Raw genomic sequence first — 20807 nt, 5'->3', positions numbered from 1 at the left:
TCTGTCATTCACCATTCTGTATAGTTCATTGATAAAGATACCTTAATAATATTTTTATACCTGTAAGGGGTAAATGTAATATATATAATTAAAAAGGCATTAATATAATAAAATATGGATTTGATGAATAAAAAAACTAATCATATGTTTAATAATTTTTGCAGAATGTTGCATTAAGGTGCAAAATTGGAAGTTTATTTATATATATTTTTTTCTTTTTCTTGGCTAAGTCTGGTATTTTTCATCGAAATTTTAACAAAAAGGATATAATTGTAAATAAAAATATATCAGACAGGGTGCAAGCATAGTTTTAATTTTTTTTAATAAAAAAATATAATTTCGTATCTTTAAAAGGAGTATAAATATAATTAACCATAAATGAATAAGTAGTTTTAATTATTGTTGTTGGCCTATTATACTCCCATTCATATTATACGTCATGCTAAATAACAATTGATGTTTTGTCACTAGTGAACAATAAATCTTTTTATGGATCACTCCACTTTTTCATGTAGTAGAAAATGACTCTTCCACATGTTAAGTAATCATGTGCAGAAAATATAAAAACAAATGATAATCGTAAGAGATAAGATTTATGTGGTTTGATACTTTTTTTAATGTTTATTATTATTTAATATCGATTTCTTCTATAATAATTTTTAGTGAGTTATAATAAAAGATCACTGATTATTAATTGTTTATATTTGTGTATTTATAAATCATTGTTTACCACCGAAAGAAATTGCAAGTTGGATCCATAGTCGTTGGGGTTTTAATGTAATATTGGGTCAGACTCCACACTCTAATATTGACTAATAAAGAATATTAGTAAATAGAATATACTTCAAAAATTTGCTAGAAGTTTGTTTCTTTCTTTGGGTTGCTATTTTGCAAAATTATCTAATATGGATAAGAGTGGTTGAATATTGTCCCAGCCTATTGTGTGTTGTGCATTGATAATGTGTTGAAAATGCTCTTTCCGCATAAATTTTAGTTTGGACTCGATTTGATTAAATTTGAACTAATAATATGGTAAATATAATATATTTGTTGTATGATTGGTATACAATATAAAATAAGTGAATATTTACATAACAAGTGTATCACGCTTGCTTTGTGATTGATTTAGTTTGACCAAATCTGATCCAGGCAAGAATTTTTCCTCATTCTCAAGGAGTTGTGTTGAGGTGTTGAGGACGAAGGCACGGTTTGTTTGGCGCGGTTTCTTTTATTATTAGATATTTAATCTTCTCCTCGTAATCTCTTACTCTTGGGAGAATACATGTTATGGGCGTTTATTGCACTTATCCTCCTCTTTAATTGACGCTAATCACTAATAATTGATTTAATTGTAACGCAGGTGAAGTATACAAAGAACAATTGTTCAAGTATAGGGTCGGACATGAATCCAACGGATGACGATGGGACCAGCCGACGACGTGGTCATGGAGCATCTAAAAAGATAAGACATTCACTTGGCGTACTTGGACGATATGTGAAGAGGATGAAGGATCGCGAATCGCGTTGTACGGTCTGGGAACGAGCTAGCGGAAGCGATGAAGTAAAACGCGCAATAACGAAAAACAAATGCAAATATCAAATGAATTCAGGGTGTACTCTTGGAGTTCCCGTGCGTTCGATGTACTAAAATAAAAACAAACATGGGGCTGAGGTAAAAAGCATAAAACAGAAATTAAAAGGGTGAAAAACAATACCTCCATTTTTCATGATCGTTTGAAATGCTCTTCACTTGAGGCTCCAACGTAGCAGCCCTCTAATTCGTCCACACCACATCGGAGTCGAGATCTCTACGTCCTCTTTGCTAGAAGAGAAGAAGAGGAAAAAAATGCACCAAGTGCATTCAGAGAGAGAGGGGTGGCCGAGCAAAATGGAAGAGGAGGGAATTTTTTTTTTTTTTTTTTTTGTTCTTTGTGTTATGTGATTATAATTATGTGATTACAAAGAAGGGGGTCGGGTGTAATTTAATATTTTAAAAGGGGGTCTAAGTGTAATTAATTCAAGATAAAACCACAAGAAAGGAGGCTGCTCTGGCCCATCTAAAGTCAAAGTACACCAGGTCCATTGGACTCCTTGGCTCGGCCCACGAAAGGCCTATGCCAGTCCATTTAGGGCCCTTGATGCTCGCCTCCTTTCCCATGGTTAAATAGCCATAACCCAGCCCATCACGAAAGAGCAAAATAGTATTTTATTTAATATGTTTATTTATATATATATATATATAGAATTTATATTATTTATATATTTAAACAAATATTTTACAAACAAAATATATGCTAAAAAACATAAGAGTGATACTGATATCTAATTATTTATTTTTTTTATATAATTATAAATACTCCCTTATTATTTAAAAAATTAATGATACTTTTCAAAAGAGTTTTGAGATCTGATGTAATTATACATAAACCCCATATAGTTTGAAAAATTACATTAATATCCCTAAGATTTGCTTCAGTCTAACAAATAAACCCCTAAATTAGTGAAAATTCAGTAAATTTGCTTATATTAACAAAGAAACTAAATGAAAATTGATATTTGTTATTGATTGATTTATTACTAACTTATTGCAGGCCAAATAGATTTATCCTGACTAAATTATCTTTATAGCAGTGAATGCATTGATGTGTGAAGATGTATGAGAGTAATCTGATCTTTAAAGGGTTTATTTGACCTGCAATAAATCAATAATAAATTAATCGCGGGTAATATAAATTTTTATCCGATTTTTTATATTAATATCAATAAATTTAATATATTTTAATTAATAGATAAATTTTTTTATTAGATAGAATTAAACCTTATGAGTATTAAATATAATTTTTAAAATCATATAAAATTTACATATAATTCTATTAAATATAAGAAAAGGAGAGTATAATTATACCGTTAAGTCATTCATGGGCAAAATAGTATTTATCACCATCTGCCGCGTGGGTCTCGCAGCTCATTGTCTGCGGCATGACTTTGTTCTCTCTCTAACTGTAAGCTTCTTTATTTTAAAAAACAAATCAAAACGAATATTTTATTTGTGCGGATTTTGTTTTAGAATTATTTAAATTAAGTTAATTTAAACCAAAAGTTATAAGCAACTCTCTACCAAATTTTACAACTCATTGGTGAACTGGTAAATTTCAAGTTCTCGTCATTTTTAGTATTTGTTTTCGAATACTCCCGACTTTTACCGCTGTTTAACTTGCGACTTTTTCTACAACTTATTCTAACTACAGAAGCAAAAGCTACTGAAAACACCCCTCAAATACAATTGTACAGTTACATGATTCGTTATTATTATTTTTTCAAAAAATTATACAGCCGTAACATGCATTTTGACTTGAGGTCCCAATCTAAACTGTGTATTAGTTGTATTTTTGCTCCTGTCCCGGTTCACTTACACTCTGAAGCTCGACAAGAATAATACTAAAAAGACGTTGATTATACTCTTCTAAAAATCGAATGAAGAAAAAGTTTGAAAGAACAATAAAATAAACAAAAATTATATCCGATATCTGGAAGGCTGATATTTATAAGTTTTTGATATTATTTGGGTAAGTGATTTAGTTGGATGTGATCCAACCTTATACAAACTAAAACATTTTGTGGGTTTACTCCATTGATAGTCAACTTGGGCAAGTTGGCAACAAACACCATCTTTCTTGACCTACTTGCCATAATTTTTCACTAACTCGTTTTAAAATTTTCAATCAGGTTATATTTGAAGGTTAATTATATTTAGATCCCTGTAAAAATGTTAATTATACTTTTTTTTAAAAAAATTGAAATTATATTTATACCTCCTCCAAAAATTCTTAATTTACACCTGATTCTCTTTCATTAGGGTTTTGGATAAAAAAATATTGGAAAAAACAAAGAAAAATACATAAATTTTTTATTTTGTCCATCATTAAATATTTTTATATATATATTTGTACTTATGAAGGGATAAATATAATATATATATATATATGGTGTGAGGTTAACATCATTATATTTTTTTTTATAAGTAAAAATTTATTACATGAAAATATTAAATGATGGGTAAAATAAAAAGTTTATGCAATTTTTTAGCTAACGTCAGCATTTGTCTTTCAAATTCTAACAAAAAGGGGTCAAGTGTAAACAGTGAATTTTTAAAGGGGGTATAAGTGTAATTTCAAAAAAAAATTGAAAAAATTATAATTTCGTATTTTCAAAAGGGGTTTACGTGTAATTAACCCTATATTTGAATGGAAGGATCTAAATGTGGGAATTGACATAACAAATCTTTTGATATTTAATGTAATAAAGGATTTCAAATCCTTAAATTCTTATTTTGAACTATATTTTGTGGTATTGAATGGATTTCAAATTTACTTTTATATAAAGTCATTTCAAATTCTTTGCTCAGATCTTTGATTCTAATCCAAATATATAATCAGATAATGCCAAATAATTTTTCGTATTGTTTGATTACGTTTGATCGAACTTGACTTATTACTTTTAGAACTTTTTTGGTCATTTTGTTTAAAAAAGAAAAAAGTCTTTTGGTCATTTCAAAGACGATGTCAAGAGGGATTGGACACTGAGTCGTCCATTGAATGATGTATCCTAAATTTTATTTGAAATTAAATCAAATTTGAAATTTGGTCCGCCATTAATTTAATAAATTATACTCCCATTGAACTAAAACTATTTATGAGGATAATTACACTAATACCCCTTTAGTTTAACCAAATTACATAATCCACCCCTATTATCTGAATAATAATGTTCCCTCTCACCGATGATCCATTACACGGAGAAGCTCTCACATAGTGAAAATATTTTTTATAGACACTGTTGTAATAATAATACGAGATAATTACATTTTTCTCTCTTGAAACTTGGTGTAATTACACGTAATTCTATATAATTTCAAAAATTACATCTAACATCTCTGAAGTTTATTTTCTTCTAACAATTAAGCCCCTCTATTAGCCAAATTTTACTTAATTTGCTGATCTAACACCGAAGACAAAGAACAAAGCAAAAGATACGTTCCGCTGCTGAGAAACAAGTTCCAAAAGGGGCTCGTTTCAAAAGCGACCAAAAATGCACAGCAAGCCTGTCCCTTGGGACTCGTCTTTGTGGGCATTGGAGGCGACATTAGCCTACCTACCCCTTGGGATCAGGAAGGTTGTGTTTTCTTCCGACTGTTGTATGTTCTACTGGACTGAAAGGGAGGGAGAGAATACTGAGCGAAGCGAATTCACGAAGTGAAGATAGATATCATATTCATGGTATAGGATGCACTTTCAAGATGCCTTGATGGTGAAATGGTAGTCACGTGAAATTAAAATTAAAAAAAAATTAAAAAAAAAAATTTATATTTTTTTTCAATTGACTTATTAACAATTTATTACAAATCAAATAATTTTTTTATGAACGAGTTACCCTCATACGTCTTCATGCGTTAATGCATGAGATGAGGTATATCTTCACCGTTACAAGAGTAGTTTAATTGAAAAAAATTATTTGACCTGTAATACGCCAATAATAAATCAATCGAGGGTAAATATCAATTCTCATTCAATTTCTTTGTTAATATTAGCAAATTTATTGAACTTTGAATAATTGAGGGATTTAATTATTAGACATAAGCAAATCTTATAAATACTAGATATAATCTCTCAAATTATATAGAATTTACGCATAATTCTACGAATTTTAGAGGAGATGAGTGTAATTATTATTAATAATAGTCACAAAGAAAATTATTGACTATGTCAACCTGATTGTGATCCAATGTAACTGCTTTTCAGCAGTGTACTCCTCTGTTTATTTTTTCTCTCTTCAACATTATATCATTGTCTTCTTTCATCAACAATTTTTTTATTTACAAATACCGTATCTATATTAGATTTATTATTATGTATTTATATCATTAAAGTAATTTTTAAATTTTAAAAACTTGATTAAATAAAAATTGCATGAATGATTTATTTTAAATAATTTTGAAAAATTATGCACCAGTACAGAATTTACCACATTGTACTAATATTTTAAATTACATCACAAACTTATGTTGTTTTTGGGATAACTACACCACCTTCTCTTGAAATTTAGTGTAATTACACGTAAACCCTTTATGATTTGAGAAATTACGTTAAATACTCTTGACGTTTACTTCTATCAAACAAATAAATCCATCCGTTAGTTAAAACTCACCGAATTTGTTGACAACATTAAAAACATTAAACGAACATTCGTATTATCCCTAGATTGACTTGTTGCAGGTCATAACTGACGGAGGAATCTATTTGTCAGACGGGACGAAACGTTTTAAATACTAAATATAATTTTTCAAATTAAAAAAGATCTATATATAATTATATTAAATCTTAGAAAAGGGCATTGTAATTATCTTTATTTTTCCCCTTCTCTCTCCCGTCTCAATAACTTCCTATAGTTTCTATCTTTTAGTATATTTTTATTTATTAAATTAAGAAATATATTTTAAACATACTTAAATATATATCTTTTAGTACTATATATAATTATATATTATTCCTCCGGCTGCTGCAGGCTGTGTTTTTGTTTAGTGCAAGTTGTCGTATCATATTGGGTGATTTGTCGTTTTAGGCTCTATAACAACATGCATTACTTGGACAAAATCTGTTGTATTATTGTCGTTCTGACTTCATCGGACAGAAAGGACATGAAACCAATCACACACGACAACTTGGGAGACAAAGAAAGCTTTTACTTAATGCATCTTTTATTTCTATTTGCCGGTTTGGCTGCTGTTGAGTGTTGACTCGTCTTATTTTTCAAAAGTTTAAAATAAACGCTTAATTATAAATATTTTTTTATTATTTAAAAAATTATTAATACTTTTTTTATTTTTGACTTTTGTATAATAAGTAGTCCAATCTGTTAATCTTTGTTAGAATTTTTTAATCTATTTTTTGTAGTGAACTGAGGAAAATATTTTTTTGAAAAAATTTTTATGGACGAAATAGATTTTTTTTTTAAATTTTTTCCTTCACCACATAGATTTTTTTTTTGACAAACTTTATTTTTTTATAAAAAGGAAAAAAGATGCATCAGGAACAAAGTTGACAATTTCAAACCTCTATTCAAGGATTAATAATTCCATCAAATATTAGAAGGGTGTTTGTAATTTTTCAAACTACGAGGGTATTTATAATTTTGCGAAAACTTCTTTAGAGAAGTGATTTTGTGAAAAGAGTTTAAAGTTGCAGCAGAATCAAAAGTACGTAGTGTTTGTAAAAAAAGTAAAAAAATAGATAAAAATTAAATTGGATAGTCTTTGGAGAAAAATCACTTTTAAAATAAGCTTAATTGATAAAAGACTGTTTTGTTCTGTGTTAAAAAGATACTATTATTTTGCTTATTGTTTCACTTGTTGTTTGTCACTAATAATTATTTTTTCATAAAAAATAATGAATTTTATTTTGATTAGTATTTCATATTTATGTTTTTAAAAATATTAAGAAGTATATTTAATTAATAATGCTCCTACTAAGTAATATAATCTTTTATATATACACAATAAATAAACTTGCATGATTGCAAAAAAAATATTTTATTAATTAATCAAATAATAATATATAAACAAAATAATATAATTAGATGATATAGCACATAAAATATAAAAGTTTTGAATTATTAAGTATGTGAAGTGTAAATTTAATTACTGCTAAAATTCATATTATTTGAAAATTCTGATATCAACTTTAAATATATTATTTCAAACATAAATAAAAATAGTAAAGTTGAATTAAAATTAATATAATAAGGGTAAATTAGTCAAAAATAAAATTAAAATTTATTTACAAAAAAATCAAAGCAGCTAGAAGCATCTTCGGCTTTTGGCTTAAAAATATTTTTCTTAACCATTTCAAAAGTAGAAGCCGTCATCTCAAATAATTCAAAAGTTTTTTTATTATTATAATATTTTTATAATTGCTATTAAAGTAGATCAACACCCGCATATTGATGAGATTCAAACCCATGATCTCATAATATTCGATTACGCCTAAGGTTGAAGCCCTTTGAGCTGAAAGGCCCGCCTGGTTTGTTCCCTTCTCTATAACAATGCTGCAAAGAACTGATTTAAAATAAGTCAAGATCCGCCATCAATCCTGCAGAAGGTTTGCCAGCATTTTGATTGGATGGGTTGAGTTCCTATCGAAGAGATGTGATGTATACTGGTAAAAAATATTAAGTAATTTAACATACACGAGGCATATATTAAACAAATGCAACCCACCATACAATATAACTTCTAACACTACTATAAATGTCAAAAATATTATTTTTTTAAGCGAATTACTATTTATTGAGAGTGACCACTCTTAGTACAATACTCCCTCGAAAATCGTATTTTCACCTGGTGAGTTATCGTGTCGTGGGTAAAATTTTCAGTTTCATCCCTTCGTAAAAACCTCGATCACATCAAGATGTAATAGAAGAATTGAGCCAGTTTTAATAATAAAGAACTACCATATATTTGTATTCTCATTAATAAATGAAAATAATAAAATCTAATTCCTAATTTTGGTAAAAAAGTCCGAAAACCACTACAAGGTAATGAATTATTTTATATATTATAAGTGACTATATAGCTTAAAAACTGTCATAGCAGGTTTTTTCACAACTTCTAACGGAAGGGCTTTTTCTTCGACTTTTCAATAAAGACGAATTTTGACTTCTTTCGTTCTTCCTTATCCTTATAACAGAAAAAAGTCAATAAACTTGTCGAATTAACTTTTCGTTGATGTATTGTTTCATCGAGATCCAATCCAAATTGCGATGGTATTTTCTTGAGTAAATGAACGAAGAGTTCTGACCAAGATTAATCAAAATGTGTCATAATTTTTAGCTAGATATTATATATTAGCCTTGTATATAGGTATAATAGTTAATAGCTGTCGTCGTTATGTAGTCGTGATGAACGAATATTTGTTGCAATATTTTATTATTGAATAGATGATAATTAAATCATGACAAAGAATTATATTATAGGAAAACTTTGAAGAGGGGAAGTGGAATTTCTAAAATAGGAGAAAATTGAGGTATCATTTATTGCTGATATTGAATGTGGTTTGCGGTCAATTTCCCGACTGTAATAAAGTAATTATAATAATCTTCTAACAACACATTTAATGCGTTGTTCAACATGCAAGTTTATTAGAAAATGGTCAACTCCAACTGCTATCCACCTACCATATATGTATATGGAAAAAAATAATATTGGTGTGGTTTACGATTTGATTAGTCCTATTATACGAGGTATTGTCCACTTTGACATTGTATAAATCTCACAATCTTATCCTGAAAAATCCATTATTAGGAATTAAGAAAAGGAGGCCGGATTTAAGACTTATAAGTCGCTCAAACTTTTCGTTTATGACTAATGTATGACATTCGCCTACATCCAATACAAAAATATTAACAAATTAATGCCATTATTATTATTATGTTTTTATCGGCTTAATTTGAAACCACAACATATTATTAAATACAAAATTAAATGATAGAAACTCGATTCGCACATACACACGCACTCCCAGAAAAAGAGCCTTCAACGAAATTTTTAATTTGATACCCGCAAATATGAATTTGTATCCTGATGAGTTGTGAATCGTCTATAAACTTAGTCTAGATTGCGAGAATAAGGCGAGTTTTCTGAACCAATACTATCTTGCCCCTAAGGACATGTTTGTTTGGTGGGAATGGAAATATGATACCTCAAATAAAATTGCGAGGAATTAGATTTGTAAAAATCTTATTCTATTGTAAATATTTGGATAAAATAAGATATTTAATAAAAAAAAATTATACTAAGTCCATCAAAAATATTTGTCGTGCTACATATGATAAAAGAATGAGAATTATATATACAGATAAATTTACGAAAATACCCTCAATATACATAAATCGATATTCTTATATATACACACACATATATTTATATACGAATGTAACATATATTTATAATATTATCTTTTTTGTTAATTGTTGAAAATGTATATTTCATTACTACAATAAAATAAAATATAGTATAATTATCATGTGTATAAAATAATAATGTCCAAAAATATTTTTCTTAGCAGATTTGCAAAGAAATGAAAAGCAAATACTATCATGATATCAAGGTTTTAGATTCTCAGGATTTTTATGCATTTTCCCAATTTTGGAATTATATTTTCTTTTCAGAATTTAAAATTATCTAACCAAATGAAAATATATAATAATCAGAAATCAAATTCCAAAAAAGAAAAACCATTTCCTATTAAACAAACAGGGCCTAAGTGAAATCCAACGTACGTCGAAATAGCAAGCATGGACAATGCCTTTCTCATTTTAAGAGGAAACACACATACACACACTGATCCAACGCATAACTCTCTATTTAATTATTGGGTTAATTACACTTAAACCTCTCTAAAGATGCAAAATTATATTTTTACCCAATTTTTTTTTTAAATTACACTTACACCTCCTCCAAATATTTACTATTTTCACTTCACCCCCATTCGTTAGGATTTGAATAAAAAATATTGATATTAGCAAAAATAATTTATATAAATTTTCCCTCATTTAAACATTCTCATGTAATAATTTTATACTTATAAAGAAAAAAATGCAATGATGTGAACCTCACTCTGTATGTATATATATTATATTTATAAGTACAAAAATATATACGGCAATGTTAAATGAGACCAAAATTAAAAATTTATATAATTTTTTTTTTCACTTATGATAATATTTTTTCTTCCAAATCCTAATATAAGGAGGTCAAGTGTAAATAGAGAATTTTTAAGGGGGCGTAAGTATAATTTTATTTTCTTTCAAAATCAAAATATATTTTTAAAAGAATTTTAAATATAATTAACCCTTAATTATATAATCCCAATGAATTTCAAGCCTAATTTACGAGTTTTATAAACAAGTTGAACATATAAATTAATTAAAAAATATTGCGACGTATCATGCTAAAAGATTATGTCCAGCATGGATCGCGCCAAAAGTTCATAATTCCAAGATTCTTTATATATATTACTCCAAGATGATCCAATATTTGCGGTATGCATAAAAAACCCACCCCCCAATCGGGAACGATGCGAAATTAAAAACGTGTATATATAGGATAAATACGTTTTAATTATTAAAAAAATTATGAATGCCTCCTGATTTTAATATCGGTTACCTTCCGTCAGATTTTCTATCTAATTTTTATGGTGAATTTTTCAAAATGATCTTTTGGATTGTAAATTATAATTCTATAAATTTTTTTAGAATTTCTTGAAAATATTTTTATGAATTAATATTCTCTATGGCTTATTTACTTTACCAACCCTAAAACTTTTTTCTTTTATATATCTTTTCAAACTCATATTCTGGAAAAAAGAAAAAAGAAAAAAAGTAGGGAAAATAGTATTTTCCATGTCACCTACATAATTCGTAATTTTAATTTTAGAAAAAAAATAATTGTAATTTATCCATATATGTATCTATTCTATACTATTATAAAAGAAAATTTTTTGTCGTACCAATTTCTAGAAACCCAAATTTAACGTTTATTTTATTTCTTCACTTTAAAAAGAATTGGTCAGATTATTAGTTTTAATATTTTTAATAATCTCGCAATTATATTTTTTTTCTCTTAACTACCCATTACTTCACATTTCTTTCTCCCTTTAGTTCTCCACATATATTATAATTTATTTTTTTTATAAGTTTTTTTTATATAACTAGTATCTATATATATGTGTGAGTACACATCTAGGTGTAGTTATGTTTCTAAAATTAATTAACCATAAATTATTGTCACATCATGGCATGAAGTTCAGGACGCTGTCCTATGTGCATATAAATATACAACAAACTTCCCTCCCTTTGTCGCCCATAACCTTGGGGAGAACCAAGAGAGCAAAAACACACACAATACACAAACACACTAGAGTACAATGGCTACTACACAATATTGCATTAGCCGTTTCATGGACATTGACCCCATCAAATGCTCATTCTCATCCTCCCCGACTCCACTTTCAAAACAGTCACTCCACTTGTCCAATCATGTAAGAACACCAACCCCCTCTTGTCTCTTTTACCTTTTAACGACATTCGTATCGATATTATGCTTTGTTTTGCGATAGAAATGTCATGAACTTGGTTCGTTGTCCATGAATGGCTGCGGAAGTGATCCTAGAGCCCCCCTTGGCGTCATTGAAACTCGAACATTCCCTATTGTTTTGACACCGGCCTTGGCGGCCGACCGCTTGAGCTCAGCCGTTTTCGACCTGAAAACGAACCCGTCGACGTTGGAGTCCGGGATTATCCGAATTGAGGTATGTAGTTCTTGACCTGAAGCCGTTGTCCAAGAATTGATCATGGGGTTTGGATTGTGGTAATCAACGTTCATGTTGTTAGAACTAAGGTATAGCTTGGGGAATGAACTCATTTGTGGGTATATGCCACGTGGTTGGTTGAGATGGGATGGTTGATCCTCCAATCTTGTTCCTTATCCTACCATCACCGCTGGCTTTTACATTGGGATTGAGATGATGGGATTAATGGTGATGATGATATTGCATGTTGGGCAAAGGAGTACATTGAACTGTTGTCAGTGCGTTTTTCGAAATTCTTATTTAAACTATATACTAATTATATAATAAGTGTGATACACTTGCCGTATAATGGGTAGGTATAATTCGGGAGTTTGGCGAGACCTAAACCCGTTTTATGACAAATGTAACACACTTATTATGTGATTGGTGTACAGTTCAAAAAAATGACCAATTACACGGCAAGTGTTATGGTACTTGCTGTGTGATTGATTTGATTCGACCAAATCTGATTTAAATAAGCATTTCCCGTAAGTAACCGGTTCAAGCCCGCCAAACGTAAAATGGACTAAAATTTTTATTTTCTCTGAATCGAATTTAATCAAATTAAATTTTTTTGGGATATAAATATATTAATTTTTGCAAGTAAATAGTAATACTTTTGCATATAAGTTTAAGTGGAATTATTAATCTATAAATTCAACTAAAAAGTTTACTTGTGATCATGCAGCATTTATTTAGCAAAATCACATTCATATGTCTCATAATTAATTCTAGTCTAATTAGGGACCGCTGACATTATTAATTAATTAGGCATAGAGAATTTGTGTCTATGGCATGCAATTTGATTAGGTTAGGAAAAGTTTCAAAGGTCGGGAGCTGTTTGGGTGATCTTATAATTTTTTTTTTTTCTCTTTACATACATATTTCTGAGGTCAGATTTAAAAAAATAATAATAAAATTTTATGAAACGCTGATAAACTTACGAAATTGCTTACTTTTAGTCTTCTGGTAGATTTTCAGATAATTTTACCCATATGAGTGCATATGGACTAAAACTGTCTTTCAAAAGTTGTATAGGGGTAAAATTGTCCGAAAATCTGCCAGGGGACTAAAAGTAAGCAATTTCGTAAGTTACTGGACCTAAACAAAAATGGACATAGTTATTGGACTAAAATTAAAATTAGACATATTTAGCGGACTAAAATAATATTTTTCCCCTAAATTTATTCATAAAATTTAAATAATGTTATCTTGCTTAAATTAATGTACTGCAATTTAGCATCAAAGTATGGGCTCTAAATTAAATATTATTGGCCCTTTATTTAATTATCTTGATTGATTCAAAGAATTAGTACATCTTGATTTGCATATCAAAGTTTGACATTTTTGACCCATTTTTCAATTCAAAGGGAATACCAATAATTAACTAATTTTTTATCTAATATATTTTGATGTAGATCAATAATTGAGTATTTTATATAAGTAATTTGTATATATACTGCAAAAAAATTGAGTTTTTACTACATTATAATTCACAGTTTAAAAATCGTGGTAAATCAATATTATCAACCACGATTAAACATAATTAAAGTAAAAATTTAAATTTTTATCACGATTAATCAATATTCGCCATGATTTTTGGCCATAGAGAAAACATTTGTCATAGCTTTGGCCATAGCTAATGTTTTGGCTACGCTTACAGAAACAACGGCCGATGGTCGTTGCAAAGTCGTGGTTAATTTATATTTTCTATGATTTTCTTCGTTTGACTATTGTAATTAACTATAAAAAAAAATCATATTTTTTCTAATGATTTTTATCTGTCTATATATGTTAGTAATTGAAATACATTTGTGATGTGTGTGCATATAATTTAAATTTTTTATTATACTTTTTAATTAAATGAAATAGAAGAAAAATAAAATAAATAACTGATCAAATATTATAATTAAGATAAATTCACTTTGAGAGTGCATGAATAAAAATCTATTGATATAATTAATTAACTAAACATATAGTTATTTGAGGAAAAAAAATATATATATAAATAAGGGTATATTAGACAATTTATATTAATCGACAACAATTATAATATAATTATTAGTAGTCAAAATATGAATAAAATTCTGATTATATATAATTAGTGACATATATAGAGTTACAATATTTATTTGACTAACAAATATGAGAAGGTTTTTAGATGAAAAGTTTCAATTGAATAATATATACATATGCAATGAAATTACTAAAATACCCTATAAAATAAGCAAATTTTTTTTATACATATACAAAATTAATTTGTTTTATTAATTTGGTCAATTATTTATTTAATTTTTATTCAATTAAATTAATATAATAAAATTTTTAATTATGCTCGTGCACGAGGGTGTTTCAGGAAAAAAATTAATTCAAATGTCAAACCTGATCAATATACACTATAATATATATAGATATTGTATGTTTAATGTTGTATTTTTTGAAGATAAAAATTACTATTCATTAACAAATCATATTTTTTTATATTATATATATATATAAAAGTGTATATATATATAACATAAAAAGTTCAAAAATAATAAACCACACAAAATATAAAAACAAAGAGACAAATATTAGATGTGTTTTGTCGTGTCTCAAAAATTGTCAGAAAATAAAAACAAACATAACGGTGAATGTTTGATTCAATTGATGCACTTACTGTTTCTGTCGGAAAGAAAAAAGGAGAATGATGACAGGAGTGTGGGTTTGTGAAGGTGCCGATACAGCAGCAGATAGAGGCGCTCGACTGGCTTCGTTCGCAGAGCCAGACCACTCTTCCGCGCTGCTATTTCTCCGGCCGCGATTCCGGCAATATTCCTCTTCTTCAACACGCCAATGGCAATGGCAAAGGCAACGGCCACGCTTCTTCTCATGACCATGAGGATCCTCAACAGAAGCTGGTCAGTGTTGCTGGCCTGGGTTCAGCCGTCTTCTTCCGCCATCTGCGGCCATTCTCTTTGGACGATTGGCGTTCGATCAAAAGGTATAATGTATACTCTCTCCCACCCAGTTTCTTCGGCTTTCATCTTTTGTTCTAGTTTGGTGTGATAATATTGTAGCGTTGAGTTTTGACTCAGGAGTTGGTTTTCATGAATTGCGTATTTTAATGGAGTGTGTTTGCTAGTTTAGGAGTTGATAGGTGTAGAATTGGGATTTTGAAGGAGCGATTGCTGTTGTAGCTGTTAATACGTCTTGAATCTGTATGGTCAGAACACTCATTAATATTTTTGTTGGCTTAGTTCTGCTCTGCCAAGCAATGGAAGTTTTTGAAACAGTAGAGCATTTGCCAAGAATTGTAATGTACGCAATAGGTTTATGGGTTCTTGTTAGTGGCTGGGGTGTGTCATCAACATTAAGGCCGGCTCTTGTTTAGTCAACTTACTCTCTAGTATCTTGTAATTCAGGGATATCATATTCAATCCTTATTTGATAGAGTTGCTGGTAAAGTGAAGAACAAAGGAGTAATCTTGGTGTTTTACGAGAATGGTATGCTTTGACAAGATGTCGTGGATATGTTGCAAAAGCAGCTTCTATCCTGCCTTTTTGTGCAAACAAAATTGATGAAGGCAATCTTTAACTGTATGGGTTATCTGAACATCAAATTTTTAGTTTTTGATGAAGGAATGGACTTGAGGGTGGTCGTAACTTACATTTTAAAGCATTCATAACCACGCTCGCTTAAACCACAAAACAAGCCTGATATGTGATGTGAGATGAAATCCTGAGTAATTGACCTGGTTGCAAAATTAAAAATTGTAGTCAGATTATTGAAATGGAATAGAAAATGGCAGAAGATATTAGTTGATGCATTTCATTCTAATGTTATCATAATTCTGAAACCTAATTGTGTCTATACCTCACTGAAGGTTCTTATCCAAAAAGTGTCCTCTAATCCGTGCTTATGGTGGAATCCGCTTTGATGCAAGGTCTAACATAGCCCCCGAGTGGGAGGGTTTTGGTTCTTTTTATTTCATGGTTCCTCAGGTAAATAAATTGTTCGTTTCTTTTCATTTTTTTTGAAGCAAGTTAAAGCTATTAACATATAATTATGAAGGGACAGCTTCTTGTTTGTAGTAAACTAGCCATTGTGATACGCATTATTTGCGAGCATATAATCTGATAGATATGATGCACATTTTAAAAGCAAAGATCAATATTTGATTAAGCAGAGCAAGTGATGAATTGGCAAAACTGGAGGATAAACATGACAGTATAGCGGAGGTTAAAAGATGTGGGCCATTTGAAATGAATATAACTCATTATATTGTTACAAATATTTAAGGGTATAATTTGTATTTAAGATTTGGTGTTGCGTGGTCACAAACCACAAGTTGAGAGTGAGAAGTGGCTTTCATTTTTATATTTGTGTAGATAACATGTTGCTATTGCAGGTTGAATTTGATGAGTTTGAAGGGAGTTCAATGATTGCTGCAACTATTGCATGGGACAATCGCCTATCAAGAACTTATGGACAAGCAGTTGCTGCACTTGAGGCTACAATGTGGCAGGTCTGACTTTCATTTTGTCATTTTGTTTACTCTCGTCAGCCTAATTTATAAATTTGAATTGCAGATTTCATCAGTTGTCCGAAGATTAAATGGTAATGGCCGTCGTGCTGTTATGCTACACCAGACTCATATTCCTAACAAAGCATCGTGGGACTCAGCTGTTAAACGAGCTTTGGACTTGATGACTAGGAAGAATTCAACGCTTGTTAAGGTTGCAGATTATGACGTGCATGGCTTTTCTTCCGAATGCTTCTTACAAAAACATGTCTGATTATAATAGCAAGTAGTGTCAGGGTTAAGAAATACAGATAGGTGCATCAGAAAATTTTCTTATTTCTCTCAAGAGTTCATTTTGGCTAATTCTCTTCTATAGTCATTCTTTATATAGCTCAACTCTGAGTGCATACATTTGGTCTTGAAAAATACAGGTTGTTCTTGCACGCAGCAGCAGAGTACTAACAGCGGTAGAGATCGACCCTTTAGAGTGGTTGACAAACTTACAGGTGTCATTTTGTGTTGAGATTACTTTTTTGGCAACTAATGAGTTATCTTGATCTATAGGATGAAATGATATTCAGTCTACAATCCTTAATCCTTGTAGGTTGAAGGGGATAATGCTTACCAGTTTTGTCTTCAGCCACCTGAATCACCTGCATTCATTGGAAACACAGTAAGTAACTCACAACATTAGTCAGAGCCCTTTACACCTCTCCAAATTTCTTCCATGTTGGTGGAGCTTGTGATGTTACGCAAGGATTTGACCTATTTTTCTTTTAGACATTTAGTATATAGATTTTTATGTCATACCATGATCAAATTTAATGATTTTTTTTTTTTCACTTATGCTCCTCTCATGAATAGCCGGAGCGCCTATTTTATCGAGACCAGCTTAGAGTTTCCAGTGAAGCTTTGGCTGCAACACGAGCTAGAGGTGGAACTCCGTCTCTGGATTTACAGATAGGACATGATTTACTTACCAGGTTATTTCCATTCCACTCTCAAATGAACTGGCTGTTCTTCTGATACTTCAATGTTTTCATTGTCTCAAACTTATTCTGAGCCATAATTATTTTTTTGAATTCGTTTGTAGTGCTAAAGACGACCATGAATTTGCTGTAGTAAGAGAAAGTATACAGAGAAAGTTAGAGGCAAGTGAAGCTTATACCTTTAGCAGATCTCAACATTATATCTCTTCTTTATGACATCTTACTGCACTAGCACCACAGTTGAAGCAATTACATTGTGCTTCTTAGAGTTCCTTTTATGAGCAACAGTCATTACTTTTGTTTCTTGATTTTCCATTTTAGAATATATGTTCCAGCACGATAATTGAACCAAGCAAAGCTCTACGGAAACTTCCACGTGTTCAACATCTTTATGCTAAACTGACAGGCACACTGCAGAAAGAAGATGATGAGGTATGACCAGTATTTGAATTTTATGTTTTCCAAATGAACTAGCTGCCATCTTGGTTGGCCCGGATATATCTTGCTCTAACAATATATTCGATTGTAACAAAAATGAAAAGTAAGAAGAAGAGGACGGATTTTTTTCTGAATGAGATAAACTATCACCCAATCTTTGCCCGGTCCTGCCATTACTTTATATAAATATATAGATGAATTTACTGAGCTTGGGTCCTGACCAGCTAGACATACCACATATTACAACCACAAGATATTTTGAACTATAGATGCATTCTTGTTTTATTTCATAGCTTACATCATAAGTTCATAAAATCACTTGTTCAATTTCCAATAATATAATTTGCCTCTATTCAGTTTAAGATTTTGGCTTCCCTTCATCCTACTCCTGCTGTTTGTGGGCATCCTATGGAAGAGGCACGAATTGTAATATCAGAAACTGGTAAGCGCATTCCGATACATTTCATTAATTGTCAGCCATCAATATCCTTGCTTTTGCTCATTCCTTATTTTCTCCATACCTTTTTTATTCATTCACCATAGCCGCCTCCTAAAGAATCCAATGACAGGACATATATTAGATACTAATGAGCTACACTATGCAGAAATGTTCGACCGAGGAATGTATGCTGGCCCTGTCGGGTGGTTTGGTGGTGCAGAGAGTGAGTTTGCTGTGGGAATAAGATCCGCATTGGTTGGGAAGGTGAGGATACTAGCATCTATTATGGAAGATGTACCCCTATAGTATTTTCTGAATTCTCTGTTCTATAATAAGAAGCTAGCCTTAAACAGAAGATAGAATCAAAATATCTCTTTCAGATATATAGACAACACAATTTAGGCAACTTATTGACGAAATATATTGATTTGAATCACAAGGGTGTTGGCGCATTACTCTATGCTGGAACCGGGATCGTACAAGGAAGCAATCCGGCCCTGGAATGGCAGGAACTGGAGCTGAAGACATCACAGGTTTGTGCTTTCACTCCATGCATCTGCAGTAATAATCAGCCCCATCTTTTATCCACGACGACATAGCAATCACTTTAACAAGAAAAATCCTTATTTTGTTGCCTCTTCTACAGTTCACGAAATTGATGAAACTTGAGGCCCCTCTTTTGGTGATGAGGGAGAAAATTGAACTGTAAATTAAAAGGTAAGGGCCTGAATTCTTTAAACTCGTCTGGGCTCTAGTAGCTTACACCAGGCAGATCTTTTATTCTTTTGATTTTTTGAGTTTATTTTCGTCTACCATTCATTTCTCGTACACAAATATTTCATTGAACGGAACTTCTGTTAGATCTTAGTTCTGAATGATCTTAATTTTCTGGAAAATTTTCGGGTGACAGATAGCCAAAGAAAAGATATGATTTAAGGGGAGGACCGCATTGGTTCCCATGAATGGTAATTTGAAGCATTTACTTGCGATGAGAATCAGCCGTCTATTTTTTTTGCATATATATAGCTGGTTTTTCTGTCAGCCATTATTTGATCAAACTGTATATACACATATAGAGAGACGGAGAGCGTAGGAGATGAGTTCTTGAAACCAAACATTCTGTATATTCTTTGTTCGATTCCTTACAGTAACATATGATGTAGCAATAACAGAAAATAATGTAATAACGCTTGATTAAGCTTTCCTTTTGATACTGCAATTTTGCTGCCATTTTCGTTACTTTCAAGTACTGGAGATAATTTACAAACACTTCTGATAAATTCAGGTTATGTTAACCTGAAATTATTTGAAAATTGTGTCAAGTACTAGGAAATCACCCTCTCGATCATATATACTTCTCTTGCTAACTTACCTTTCTTTTCTTATCGTGCAATGTAAAGGGCAGAACATCAAGTGAGCTTACTTTGCAAACTCCAAGGTTTTGGTGTGATCATATCAGGAATTTCTGCAAATTTGTGTCCAGGATGATCACATTTTCCCGAATAAGTGCTTCATTTCTTCATAAGATCTCTCTCTGCAATCTCCATGTCCGGTTCTTGAGCACGTTCTCCAGTCATGTAGTCTCTTCGTTACCTGCATTACCAGGAAAAAAATAATACTGATCAGCCTACTTACACACACATACACACACACATATATATATGTATATTGTCTTTTTATTACATCCTGTAACCAGGCAAGAATGAGGAGCTGTTCCTCAATCTCAATGTAAAATTCTAATGTTTTCTACCAAGTTATGGTATAGTCAAGGTTTTCTTGAGCAATAGCCCACATGGTTTTCATTGTTATGGATGGGTATACTCTGGAAAATGTTTATCAAACACTAACACTAACCAATGCGTGTCAATTCTGACCCGGCAGGAAAATGTAGCGGGTTGGTTAAATTAGGTGGCAAAGTTGGGTTTGAGTTCAATCATACCGGAATATCTAAGCAGTTCGGTTTTCGGGTTGGCCAATTCGATCAAATAATCCAATGGAGTACCTGATTAACTCGACTAAAAAAACACTTTTAAGC

At 30.7% G+C, this 20807-nt stretch overlaps 1 protein-coding gene across 3 annotated transcripts; it reads left to right on the top strand.

Annotated features, from left to right (window-relative positions):
* On the top strand, window positions 11856-20632 carry LOC105157014 (isochorismate synthase, chloroplastic-like). 3 transcript variants are annotated; one of them, XM_020692576.1, is made up of 16 exons: window positions 11856-12092; window positions 12171-12362; window positions 15116-15384; window positions 16268-16385; window positions 16793-16909; window positions 16974-17120; window positions 17338-17412; window positions 17511-17579; window positions 17771-17889; window positions 18000-18057; window positions 18217-18327; window positions 18691-18775; window positions 18939-19036; window positions 19213-19305; window positions 19419-19489; window positions 20178-20632. In XM_020692576.1, the coding sequence occupies exons 1-15, from the start codon at window positions 11979-11981 to the stop codon at window positions 19479-19481; spliced, it is 1728 nt and encodes a 575-aa protein (XP_020548235.1). In that variant the 5' UTR covers window positions 11856-11978; the 3' UTR covers window positions 19482-19489; window positions 20178-20632. The 3 variants fall into 3 exon arrangements, with proteins under 3 accessions (XP_020548235.1, XP_020548234.1, XP_020548233.1); XM_020692575.1 differs by having other exon boundaries at window positions 20173-20631; XM_020692574.1 differs by lacking the exon at window positions 20178-20632 and adding an exon at window positions 19683-19991.

This window comes from Sesamum indicum, linkage group LG3 (assembly GCF_000512975.1).
Source record: "Sesamum indicum cultivar Zhongzhi No. 13 linkage group LG3, S_indicum_v1.0, whole genome shotgun sequence".
Taxonomy (NCBI): Eukaryota; Viridiplantae; Streptophyta; class Magnoliopsida; order Lamiales; family Pedaliaceae; genus Sesamum; species Sesamum indicum.
This window is presented reverse-complemented; position numbering and strand designations above follow the sequence as displayed.